The 11,784-nt window shown below is 37.0% G+C and overlaps 3 protein-coding genes across 4 annotated transcripts; all 3 read left to right on the top strand.

Annotated features, from left to right (window-relative positions):
• Positions 1 to 185: 185 nt before the first annotated feature.
• Positions 186 to 3,669, top strand: LOC140979982 (protein LPA3). 2 transcript variants are annotated; one of them, XR_012175838.1, is made up of 9 exons: positions 186 to 352; positions 671 to 850; positions 1,429 to 1,476; positions 1,593 to 1,632; positions 1,756 to 1,856; positions 2,560 to 2,752; positions 2,843 to 2,941; positions 3,108 to 3,305; positions 3,433 to 3,492. XR_012175838.1 is itself a non-coding variant. In XM_073445683.1 (9 exons), exons 1-9 carry the CDS (start codon positions 284 to 286, stop codon positions 3,551 to 3,553), a joined length of 969 nt encoding a protein of 322 aa, XP_073301784.1. In that variant the 5' UTR covers positions 189 to 283; the 3' UTR covers positions 3,554 to 3,669. The 2 variants fall into 2 exon arrangements, 1 of the variants encoding a protein (XP_073301784.1); XM_073445683.1 differs by having other exon boundaries at positions 189 to 352; positions 3,188 to 3,305; positions 3,433 to 3,669.
• Positions 3,670 to 3,888: 219 nt separating this feature from the next.
• Positions 3,889 to 5,701, top strand: LOC140979981 (UDP-glucosyl transferase 73B2-like). The gene has a single exon (XM_073445682.1). The coding sequence runs from the start codon at positions 4,027 to 4,029 to the stop codon at positions 5,548 to 5,550; it is 1,524 nt and encodes a 507-aa protein (XP_073301783.1). The 5' UTR covers positions 3,889 to 4,026; the 3' UTR covers positions 5,551 to 5,701.
• A 2,675-nt stretch (positions 5,702 to 8,376) lies between these two features.
• LOC140978854 (cell division cycle 20.2, cofactor of APC complex-like) lies at positions 8,377 to 11,573 on the top strand. Its single transcript, XM_073444091.1, has 5 exons — positions 8,377 to 8,658; positions 9,279 to 9,548; positions 9,655 to 9,924; positions 10,215 to 10,796; positions 11,026 to 11,573. The coding sequence occupies exons 1-5, from the start codon at positions 8,578 to 8,580 to the stop codon at positions 11,164 to 11,166; spliced, it is 1,344 nt and encodes a 447-aa protein (XP_073300192.1). The 5' UTR covers positions 8,377 to 8,577; the 3' UTR covers positions 11,167 to 11,573.
• Positions 11,574 to 11,784: the final 211 nt, after the last annotated feature.

Genomic DNA, 11,784 nt, shown 5'->3' with positions numbered 1-11,784 from the left:
TATCTGATTGGAACTCAAATGCCGAATTGCTGATAGTATCTGAGGACCTCTTTTTTACGTATCTCACATAAAAGTACGTGAGCCGATACATACGTGGTGTGGACCCCATCCAATGCATGGTGGGCCCACTCCATGTTGACTGACACGTAACAAGAGACGAAGAGACTCTTCAAACTAGAGCCAATCAAAGTAAAATATAATCCTCACCCAAATCAAAACAGCAGCAAACATTCTTTCGGGGAAAAAAACGTAGCAAACCCATAACAAAGTTCAATCTTGCAGAATGTCTTTGCTGAATTTTCCCACCTCTTCAGGGATTCCAATTTCTCTGTCCTCCCCTTCGAAGCGACAGGTAAATAGTGAATAACATTGTTAAAGCTTCCAGCTTCAAATCCCTATCATCTTTTTCAAGATTTTGATCTGAATTGAAGGTCCACTTGTTTGTGCCTTAATATTGGGTTTTCTTGTCTCGTTTTATCCTTTCTTTAAGCAGCCAATTGTTTTTAAGTCTTTCGAGAAATCAAGTAGCCGACTACAATCCTCGTTAATGTATCAAACAATTTTCCAACTAGTTTTCTTGTAATTTTTTTCTTACTTTTCAATGCATTAAGAGTTTTTAAATATGAACATAATTCTCGAGGGGTTATTGTTGTGTTTGAACAAAATGAAGGGTTGTAGTTGTGGAGGCTTCCCGATCGGGACAGAAAAAAGAAAATTCGATCAAAGAACTAGTTTTCTTAATATTTCAAGAAATCCGCAACTCGTGGTTAATGCTGCAGCTGGGAAGGGCGGTTCTTCAGCAAAGCTTGATGTGCCTTTTCCAAGTGATTATTCTGAACTTCTTGAGCAAGTAAGCTTTTTCTGTACATGGCTGCAAACTTTGACTAACTATTTAGTGTTGCCGATGCATTTGATCTGGTGTAGCCACATTAAGTTGAGAGAATTGTCTGCTAACATGGCTTGGCGGTTGTTGTGGCACCTAATAATCCATTTCCATTGCTATGTCATGTAATGGTCTTCCTCGCAGTTTTAGATGATGAAAATTGATATTATGTTTTAAAATTTACATTTTATCATAATAGTAAGTCATTACCACATCTTTCACTTGCTTACGGTCCAATATCTTGAGCATTTATGCAGAATTATTAGACATTCAATTGTTATTCACCAAATTCACCCGCACTCTGTGTTATTCCCAACACTAGAAGTAAGAGAGTTGGCCTTTTTTTTCTTATTTTGTTATGCTTGTCGCGTCCGCAACAGGGCGCTGCAGAGAACCATGGTTATAAATTCACAAACTTTGACTTTAGGTCCTTGTTTGGTGATACAGAACATTTTGAGAACCTAAATTTTCCTTTTCGTAGGTCCAGCCTATCTTATGTTTTTGCTTCCTTGAACTTAGTACCTCGTCGTTGTGACTATTAACAGGCTAAAGAAGCCACTGAATTTGCTCTTAAGGACAACAGGCAGCTGATGGTCAGTCACTTCTTCTTCTATTACGTTCTTGTTTTACATTTGGTGATGACATAATAAGTAAACAAACATTACATACTCCAAATTCCAGAGTTTGTGAGCAACAATTTCTGCCACAGGAAATTGAATTTCCCACTGCTGGGTTGGATTCTGTGCCAGGTAATAATAATCTTCATAAAATTGTTTTTCTTCTTTTTTCTTATCCAAAGTTGTTTTCATGATTCCTGGAAAATATTTAACTTGAAACCTTTGATTGACTTAAATAGTTTGTGTTTCTATCAGGTGATGGCGAGGGGGGGATAGAAATGACAGGGAGTATGCAACTTCTTCGTGAGTTCTGTGACCTTTTGGTTAGTCCAGAGAAAGCTACACGAACTAGAATTGTAGGTGATGAATTTGTTTGAATGGCTTGAAAGATTTCTGACGAGTATTTTTAAGAAACTCGATATTTACTGAGATTTCATGACTATGCTTTCTGAAATTTTCTGGTGTTACAAAAACATAGATTCTTGTAATAGGGCCCCCTGGTCATAAAAAATATGTTACATCTGTCCAAATTATACTGTCTGGGCTCAGTAAATGATCGTGTCCTTTGATGTAGTGTTGGTAGAATTTGTGATTATTTTGTTAACTGTGTGGGTTATGTTGGTTCCAAAGCAGTTGATGTAAGTTGTAACCCCATTTTGCTCTATTTTAATTAAAACCAGCGATTCAAAAAAGAAAAAAACTCACCCCTTACTCCGTGACTTGATCCAAGTTAATTTTGCTTTCCGCTATTTTACTTTGAGTTTACTCTCTGTATCTCCTCAAACTTGCTTATGAGTGCCTCTAACAGTGGAACGAACCTCAATCACCACCACCTAGCTCGTTTCTCATTCGATCCATTCTTGTGACACATTATTTAGATTTTTTTTTCTTTGCTCACGCTAGTTGTTTGATCAGAACGTTTTTTAGATTTTAATCATATGGTTCATCTTCATTCACTTGGATCTTTCGGATTCTCATTACAAGTGATGCTCCATAATCAGTCCAGCATGGATTTCCGTAACTTATGATGTGCCTGACACAGTTTCCTAAACCCTGCAGTTCTTCCCGGAAGCTAACGAAGTAACATTTGCCAGAAAATCAGCATTTTCTGGAGCTTCTCTTAAGCTAGACTACTTAACAAAGCCATCGTTATTTCAAGATTTTGGTTTTGAATCAAAAGTTAAAATGTCCAACTGTGTGAAGCCTGAAGATGAACTTTTTCTGGTCGGCTATCCATATTTCAACGTTAATGGTGCCCGTTAAAACTCAATTCTCGTCTGATATTTGGATCTTATTTGAAGTGATTACTACTTGGGCTTTACCTCTGTTTTTGGCTGTCCAGAAATGCTTGTGGTGGAAGAACTGTATAAAGAAGCTGTGGTGAACACTGCTCGGAAACTAATAATTTTCAATGGAGAACTTGACAGAATAAGATCTGGCTGTATCCTTCTCCCTATAATTATCTATTAGTTCAGTGAATTTTCTTAGCAAATGCCATGCCTCGTGGACATGAATATAGCCTCGGTAATTTACAGATCGTGTCTCGGAGTTATGTAATTTTAAGAGTTGCTATGAGCGCATGAGTTCGTGTTCCTGAAACTAAAAAGTTGCTCAAATTTTCTTTTGCATTTGATACATAACGATATCTTATAAAATTAGCTAAAAAATTTCCATGACAACTCTGAAGATTACCCACCATTTTTCTATCCAAAACTGGCTGCACTTTCTCAAACCTTCTTGCCTGAGATGGAGACTGTCTATTACATTCACAACTTTAAAGGAAGAAATGGAGGTGTCCTATTCAGGTATAATGACACCTTCTTCCTTGTAGCTTTTTTGTTTTTAAAAAACAAGGCTACTCTTCTTTGAGGATACTGGAATTTTTACCAATTCATCGTTCTTATCTTTACACAGAATATAATTTATATGTAGGTGTTATCCAGGACCATGGACGGTTTTTAGGAAAGTGAGAAACAATTATGTCTGCGTGCATCAGCAACAAGTGATGCCATCACTCAAGCAAGTTGCCTTGGAAATTCTTCCATCAGCTTAAATTATGCCAAGTAAAAATATGGCGATTTCTTTTGTAATTTGACTTTCCGGAGGAGAACTGGACTAGTGGCAAGCGTCCTAGAGGCTAGAATTTTATAAAAACCAAATTCATGACCATTTTAGTTTTAAATCTTACACATGGCGAAATCATTACCGACACATAAATTTCTTTTTCATATTATATTTTAGAGACTTTTCATGTCACGAGCACATACTACGTGTCACACACGATATAATGACACATAATTGAAACCAAAAAAGAATTTATGTTGTGGAGAACTTTCGCGTGGATATTCTGTCTGGGTTTGTGCTATAAAAGATGTATCTACAGTTGAGACCAGTCATTCGTCAAAGCTTCGAAACCTAAGCAAAAACTTTACTTACACACGAAGTCGTCTTCTTTGTCTGGCTTCCCACTGCTTTCTTTGCTCCTACATTTATCAATCGCTGGTTCTGGAATATATATCTCTTTCAATGGGAGCTACTGATATTTTGGTGCTGCCTTTTTTTGGGCAGGGCCATCTCAACCCCTCGGTGGAGCTTTGCAAGCGCCTCGCTTCTTGTAGCGAATCTAAAGTCATCTTGATCATTCCTTCCCTTCTTTCTTCTTCCGTTCCTAAGACCCTCCACAAAAATAATCGCTCCATTGAAGTGCTCCAGATCGATGTGTCGCACTCACAACCACCACCTCTGCATCCGCCAGGAAGTGACGGGGCTAGATTCGCCAACGGTCGAGACGACCCAGATCCCGAGCACGGCAATCGGATGATGGGACAGGGGATCGAGGGTTTTCTTGCCGAGAGATATAAAAGGGTTACGGGTCAGACCAGACCCAGTTGCGTGGTGATGGACCTGATGATGAGCTGGAGCAAGGAGATTTTCCTGAGAGAGAATATACCCATTGTCTCGTTCTTTTCTTGCGGCGCTGCTTCCACTGCAATGGAGTACGCTGCGTGGAAAGCCCAAGCGCACGACATGAGACCGGGTCAGACCCGGGTGCTCACCGGGTTGCCCGATAGCGTGGTGCTTGAATATTCGGACACCAAAAGGCGAAGTCTCGGAGGCCCGCCACCTGGAGAGCTCAAACACGGCGAGCATGGTCCGGACTTTGGCATTCGTGACCCGGGTCAGGCTCCTCGTTGGTTGGAAGATGGAGTTGATTCCGCAGCTTTGCTTCTCAACACATGTCATGAACTGGAAGGTACGTTTCTCAACTACATATCGAATCAAGTGAACAAGCCGGTGTTCGGGGTCGGTCCATTGCTACCGGACACATACTGGAAATCAATCGGCACAGTGTTTCACGACCGGGATAGTAGATCGAACCGGAAATCAAACTATACCGAGGATGAAGTTACCCAATGGTTGGACTCAAAGCCAAGTAAATCAGTCATTTACATAGCATTTGGCAGTGAAGTTGGACCTGATATTGAGGAATACGGGCAATTAGCTGATGCATTGGGAGATTCGAAATGGTCATTTATATGGGTGATCCAACCGGGTTCGGGTAAACCGAAACTACCTCCATCGGTATTTGGTGAGAAACATGATTCAAATGAGAAGGATGAAGGCTTCTATCCTGAAGGATTGGATGAAAAGGTTGGAAACAGAGGGATAGTAATAAAGGGTTGGGCGCCTCAGTTACTGATATTGAGTCATCCGTCCACTGGTGGATTTTTATCACATTGTGGGTGGAATTCAACTGTGGAGGCGATTGGGCGAGGGGTTCCGATCTTGGCCTGGCCAATTCGGGGCGACCAGTATTATAATGCAAAATTGGTGGTGGCTTATTTGAAAACAGGAATCATGGTTGCAACTGGTGACAATTTAACAAAGATGGTGAAAAAGAGTGATATAATTCAAGGGATTGATAGCGTGATGGATGATAAGGAAATTCATAAACGAGCTGTCAAAATAGGAGGTACGTTTGAGAGTGGCTTCCCATCGAGTTCCACGGATTCTATAAAGGAACTGATCGAGTTTGTAAGCAACATTTAGGTGGCATGTTCTATGGTATATCTGCTAAGATTACTATTGAGTTTCACCTCGTACATGAGGAGAATACCTGTGTGTTACTAATTTACATTTCTATGTATGGTCTGTTATGTTATGTCTGCTGTTGATATAATAACAGATATGTTTATAATTTTATGCTCTCTCTCTCTCTCTCTCTCTGTCAATGAAATGTTGCAATTTTAAAAAGAGAAAATCAAGTCCAGCAAACCGCTCAATTTGAGTCGAGTTCGCATGTGGTTGGCGTGGATCATGACTCGACTGAGTCAAGATTCTGCACAATAGCAGATGATAAGTCGAGATGACAGTCTGACGGCACGAATTACCCGCTCTGTCAAGTCTTCTGTTGTATTGGCCTGAAGTGCAACTAGTGGTAAGGCATTTCACGAGCTATATGATTGATCATCCCAATTTTAACCCTATACTCTTTAACTGGAAATGTATAGAATTGTTAACGACTGAATGTTCCAACGATGCAAAATTTGAAACTAAACATGACACGCGAAACCAAAGGAACAATTTTGCTAAGAACGGGCAACCACCGTTATTTGGTAGATAAAGGGGGGAGGTGGATTTATCGAGAATAATATATGTAATGGAAATGAGTTTGTGTTGTGTTGTTTTGTTTTTGTATTTTTTTTTTTCCATTTTGATCATTTGTCATGTAATATATAAGTAAATATCACAATTTGTTGATTTAATAAGATGTAATTATTAAATAATTAATGATTTTGAAATAACGAAATATGTCATAATTTGGTCATATAAAGTCCATGTGATTTGAATTTGGAGATGACGTAGAAAACCAAAAGAAATATAAGTTTTGTGATTTTGAGTTTTGATAAAATTAATCGTTTGAATGATCCAAATAGATATAGACAAAAACTTGTATGAGACGGTCTCACGGGTCGTATTTGTGAGACATATATCTTATTTGGGTCATCCATGAAAAAGTATTACTTTTTATGCTAATAATATTACTTTTTATTGTGAATATGGGTAGGGTTGACACGTCTCACAGATTAAGATCCGTGAGACGGTCTCACATGAGACTCACTCATAGATATATCAGTGTAGAAAATATTTAAAAAAGTTATATTATATTATGATATATTATAATATTAAAAAATAAATTTCGTGTCAAATTCTAACAACTCACACACTCATATAGAAGACGAGCAAGAAACAAATAGAGAATATTGTTTCGGCTTTCTCTTTGACTTTATGATTTATCAGTTTATCCAATTAACGAATCGATTTCAGTTTTGGAATCATGGGCTCGAAATCTTCGATTTGAAGTATAAATTCCATATTTCTGGTGATGTTTGAAATTCATCAGTTTTTAAAATAAATCTGATAAATTGTTAAATCATACTGAAATTCAATGTTGTTGGAGAGTGTATGATTTTAATGAAGAATAGAAAATTGTATTTGGGTTATTTGGAATTATTCTTAATTTATTTTCAATATGATTTTAATAATTGAATTGAAATTGATGAGTTGTTTTTCTGTTGCTATTAATTCTTATTATATATTCAGAGTTTAAGAAGTATATATTTTCTTTTGATATGAAGTTTTTGTAGTTTAGTGGATGTTTTGACATAACATATTATTTGAAGTTAATTATTTATGGTGTAATTGATGTTAATATCATGAACTAATGAAGATTTAAAATTGAGTTTTATATTTCGTTGAATTAATTGTTGTTGAGCTATTTGATGTTATATATTGAGGCTGTTATGATTGACGTGTTTTTGATGATTTATTGGCATGATTGATTGTTTTTTAGTTGTATGTGTTTTTTTGGGGGAAAGATATGATGATGATTATCAGATTGTAATTGTTAAATGTTATGTCTAAGAGAGCTTGGGCCGATGAATCCATTGACACCTCCTATGGTATAGGCAATTGCAAAACAACTTTTATTGTCCGGTTAGTTGAGTTTGACATAATTTAGTAGTTATCTTCCGTCGAGATTTGATAATACTAATACTGGGAAGCGAGCGGAGGAGTGGATTGAGAGAAAAGTGGAGATATTTGTTACTTCTCCTTGTTCTAGCTCTGCTTGGTTACGATTGGCTACATTACAGTTTTTGAGAAATGTATTGTTGTGGTGGCAGACGACTAGAGCCTGATTGAGAGCCCATGGTCGTATTGTCGATTGTGATGTTTTTCAATCTCGTTTCCTTGATAAGTATTTTTCTAAAGCAATCAGACAAAAAAAAATAAAGAATTTTAGAAGTTGAGACAGGGTAATATGTCTGTTGCTGAGTATGAGTCTCAGTATTCTACTTTGTTGAAATATGGGTCACATGTTGCTATGAATGCTCATGCTAAGATGCGACATTTCTTGAGATGGTAAAAGTTAGAGTTGTTTGATCATGTGTAATCAAATAACCTAGTATCATTTGATGATGCAGTAACGAGGGTTGAGATGACTGAGTTACTGATGTAGGAGTATGAGACTCAAGGACAATTATCCGAGTCAAGCAGGGAGTCATTGTGATCGCACATACAATCATTTAAATTTCAGTCTTCATCCTCGTCTGAGAAGCGTCAATTTGATTCACGACATTTTAAAAGTCGTGGGGTAATTATCATAAATAAAAATTAATTAATTTGATATATAATAAACGGACGTATATTTTACAAAAATTAGAATTGGAATAGCACAAAAAAGATACAAACAAAATTGTGGGTTTGGGCTCTTAAGCGGGTCATGAGATATTCTAAAACCGGGATCCGAAGTAAAACCCGAAACAATAAATAGATAGCCGTTACTATTGCTTGCCAAACTAATTTCCGAACATCTTGATCATCTACAAAGGCCTTCTCAATCTCTTCTTCTCTATTTTTTCCTCGCGGAAAACCCAAAATCTCTCTTTTTCGCTTGTTCTTGGTTGTTTTAGGGCTGTAACATAATTTCTTACGTGATTTAATTATTTCTTAGGAGAAACATTGTTACTAGCCTTCGGGTTTGAGGTTGTGTGGGCTGTTTCTGAATCTTGTTTGATGGATGGAGGAAGAAGAATTAAGGGATCAAGAATCACTCTCTCAGATCAAATGCTTCAAAAGTTAAATTCCCGCGAAAATGTAGGGCCTTGTCTTTTCTAATTTTTTACGTGTTTGAATTGTGTTTCTTTTCATAGATTTGGGTGTGCATTTGATATTTTATTTTCTGTCTTGAAATTTTATCGATTTTCTATGGTAATGGTCTATTATAGTGTTCTTTACCCTTGAGTTTATTTCTCATAAATTACTAAATTAGAGTATTTACCTTTATTCCTAGTTCATATGTCTGCTTTGAAATGTACAAAAAAATACATTTTACGTGCCCTTTTGGTTAAGTTGTTTTATGACTTTTAAATGCTTCAACAGCTTTGCTAATTCTTGGCTTGTTATAGAATTTTGCTTTATGTTTGCCTTCTTTTCAAAGGAGGGTTTCACGGTTATAAGATGCTCTTGATATGGGGTGAAGGGAAAATAAAAAATATATTAGCAGAAATGATATATATGCATTTGCTTAAAGTTTATTTGGAACAGAACAAGAAAATTTTACCTCTATTTTCTGGATTTTATAATGTATTATTAGTTGGCTATAATATACATAGGTTTGAATAATAAACCGATATTTCAATGTATAAACTGGCAGTAATAATAATAATAATAATGTTGTGAGAACTCAACCTGAATTCCCTTTTCTGAAATGGCAGTTGGATAGATTCATCCCGAATAGATCAGCTATAGATTTTGATTTTGCTCGTTGCATGCTCACCAGTAAAAAAATTGAAAAGAAAAACACCGATCCATGTTCACCATCCAAAGAAGTTTACAGGAAGCATCTTGCGGAGAGTTTGAATGTGAATAGGACAAGAATCCTTGCTTACAGGAATAAGGCACCGCCATTTTCAAAGAATATTCACAGGTCATCCTCACCTATCCAAGAAAAAAAATTAGTTAAGCGAAGAAGACATATTTCTCAGGTGAAAAATTCCCCGTTTAAGTTTCGCTTTTATGCTTTCTTGGTCTGTTTTATCTGTTATTTTTCAGTGTTGCAGAATTTTTTAGTCCATTTTGTTTGATTGGTAGTCCCCGGAAAGGATTTTGGATGCTCCTGGTATCATAGATGACTTCTATATGAACTTTCTAGATTGGAGTTGCAGCAATCTTGTTGCCATTGCCTTAGGAAATACAGTATATTTGTGGGATCCAACGAATGGCTCTACTTCTGAACTTCTCTCTATTGATGATGATATTGGGCCGGTAACGAGTGTTAGATGGGCACCAGATGGAAGACACATTGCTGTTGGCTTCAATAATTCCCATGTCCAGCTGTGGGACTCGTTGGCTACTCGGCTAGTATGCTCTCTTCTTTATATTTTGCATTGTATTAATAATTTGTGTTCGATTAAACTTAAATGTTTCCTTCCTATCTTCCTGTCAAACTTCATGCTCTTAGGTCTTTTACTTGTTTTGATGCAAACTGATGTCAACTACTCGCTTCTTTTTTGTCTTTTCAAGTGATATTATGGTAAACTATATGCAGTAAGCTAAACGAGATTGTCTTTTGCTCCTTGCTGACTTGTCATTTTAGTTGTTTACTTGTTTCAAACTCATTCTTCTGTCATTTTCTTTCCATTTATATACAGTTGAGAACCCTTCAAGGAGGACACCGGTTAAGGGTAGGTTCACTTGATTGGAACAATCACATCCTAACATCAGGAGGATTGGACTGTATGATAATCAACAACGATGTACGGATACGATCTCACAATATTGGAACTTATATGGGACACAACCGAGAGATTTGCGGTTTGAAATGGTGTTCCTCAGGCCTGCAATTAGCAAGTGGGGGGAATGACAATTTAGTAAACATATGGAGCATTTCAATGGCCAACTCAAACTCTTCGAATCAATGGCTTCATTGCCTTGAGGACCACTCTTCTGCAGTCAAAGCTCTTTCTTGGTGCCCTTTTCAAAGCAACCTTCTTGCCTCAGGCGGGGGTGTAGGAGATCAGTGCATAAAGTTTTGGAACACAAATACTGGGACGTGCTTGAACTCGGTTAATGCAGGCTCACAGGTTTGTTCTTTGTTGTGGAACTCAAATGAACGCGAACTTTTGAGTGCTCATGGCTTTAGTGAACATCAGCTTACACTTTGGAAGTATTCCTCTATGGTTAAGATTGCAGAGCTTTATGGTCACACATCAAGAGTGCTAAGTATGGCTCAGGTACGAGTGGATCTTATACAAAATCTTTGTTGTCTGGGCCAAATCTAGTACGGGTTCTATTGCCCCTTAAAATAAAATATGAATTTTTATCCCGTGTTATTGGTCATAGATCCTGCAATATTCCTGGATCCCTTCCTGTCTATATCCTGCAATATTCCTGGATCCCTTCTTATTGGTCATAGATTGCTGACTTTTTTTCTCTTTGCCGTTTGTTGTCATTGTTTTACAGAGCCCAGATGGCTCAACCGTCGTGTCTGCTGCTGGTGATGAGACATTAAGACTCTGGAATGTTTTCGGGACACCACTGTCGAATAAGCCTACAAATGCGAGTAAACCAGAGCTTTTTTCTAACGTACCCCGCATCAGATGAAAAAAATGGCATTTTGATGCGTACAAAAATTTGCTTCAATTGAATTTATGGTGAGAATGATAAAGTATACATTTTTTTTCCGGAGGAACATTTTAGTTTTTTAGTGAAAAAAATTCGACAAGGGACGAATACATGGAGTTAAGCACCTATTTTAAGTTCACGTGAAAGGAATGATGTAAAGTATATTCGCGGAGTTGTACAAATTTGAAGAAGAATGTCAATTCCTTTTCCTGATTTCATTTCTGCCCAATGAAAAGCCGTACGAATATGTCTAACTCTGTCAATATATGTATTTTAAATGAACATGGTCTCTTGTCAATATGAATTTTTAAAAATCGTCTTTATCTAGACTTGGGATCTGACGAGGACTTGTATCAATAATAAAAGATAGGAGAAGAGGAAATGCACAAAAAACTCATAATAACTGGAAAACGAAAACGAAAACAAAAACAAAAACAAAAACAAGCAAAAAAATAAAGATTTAAGTCTCTCACAAAAGAAATGTTAATTCCGTACCTTTGTAATCGAAGACAGAGCGTCAGATTGAGGAGATTTTTTTAAAAAAATAATAAAATTCTGGTTAAGCCACAATATTCTATTCTCGAAACATTAACTGAC

This window comes from Primulina huaijiensis, chromosome 6 (genome assembly GCF_012295235.1).
Source record: "Primulina huaijiensis isolate GDHJ02 chromosome 6, ASM1229523v2, whole genome shotgun sequence".
Lineage (NCBI taxonomy): Eukaryota > Viridiplantae > Streptophyta > Magnoliopsida > Lamiales > Gesneriaceae > Primulina > Primulina huaijiensis.
Note: the sequence above shows the minus strand (reverse complement) of the source record. Positions and strands in the feature narration are given on the sequence as shown.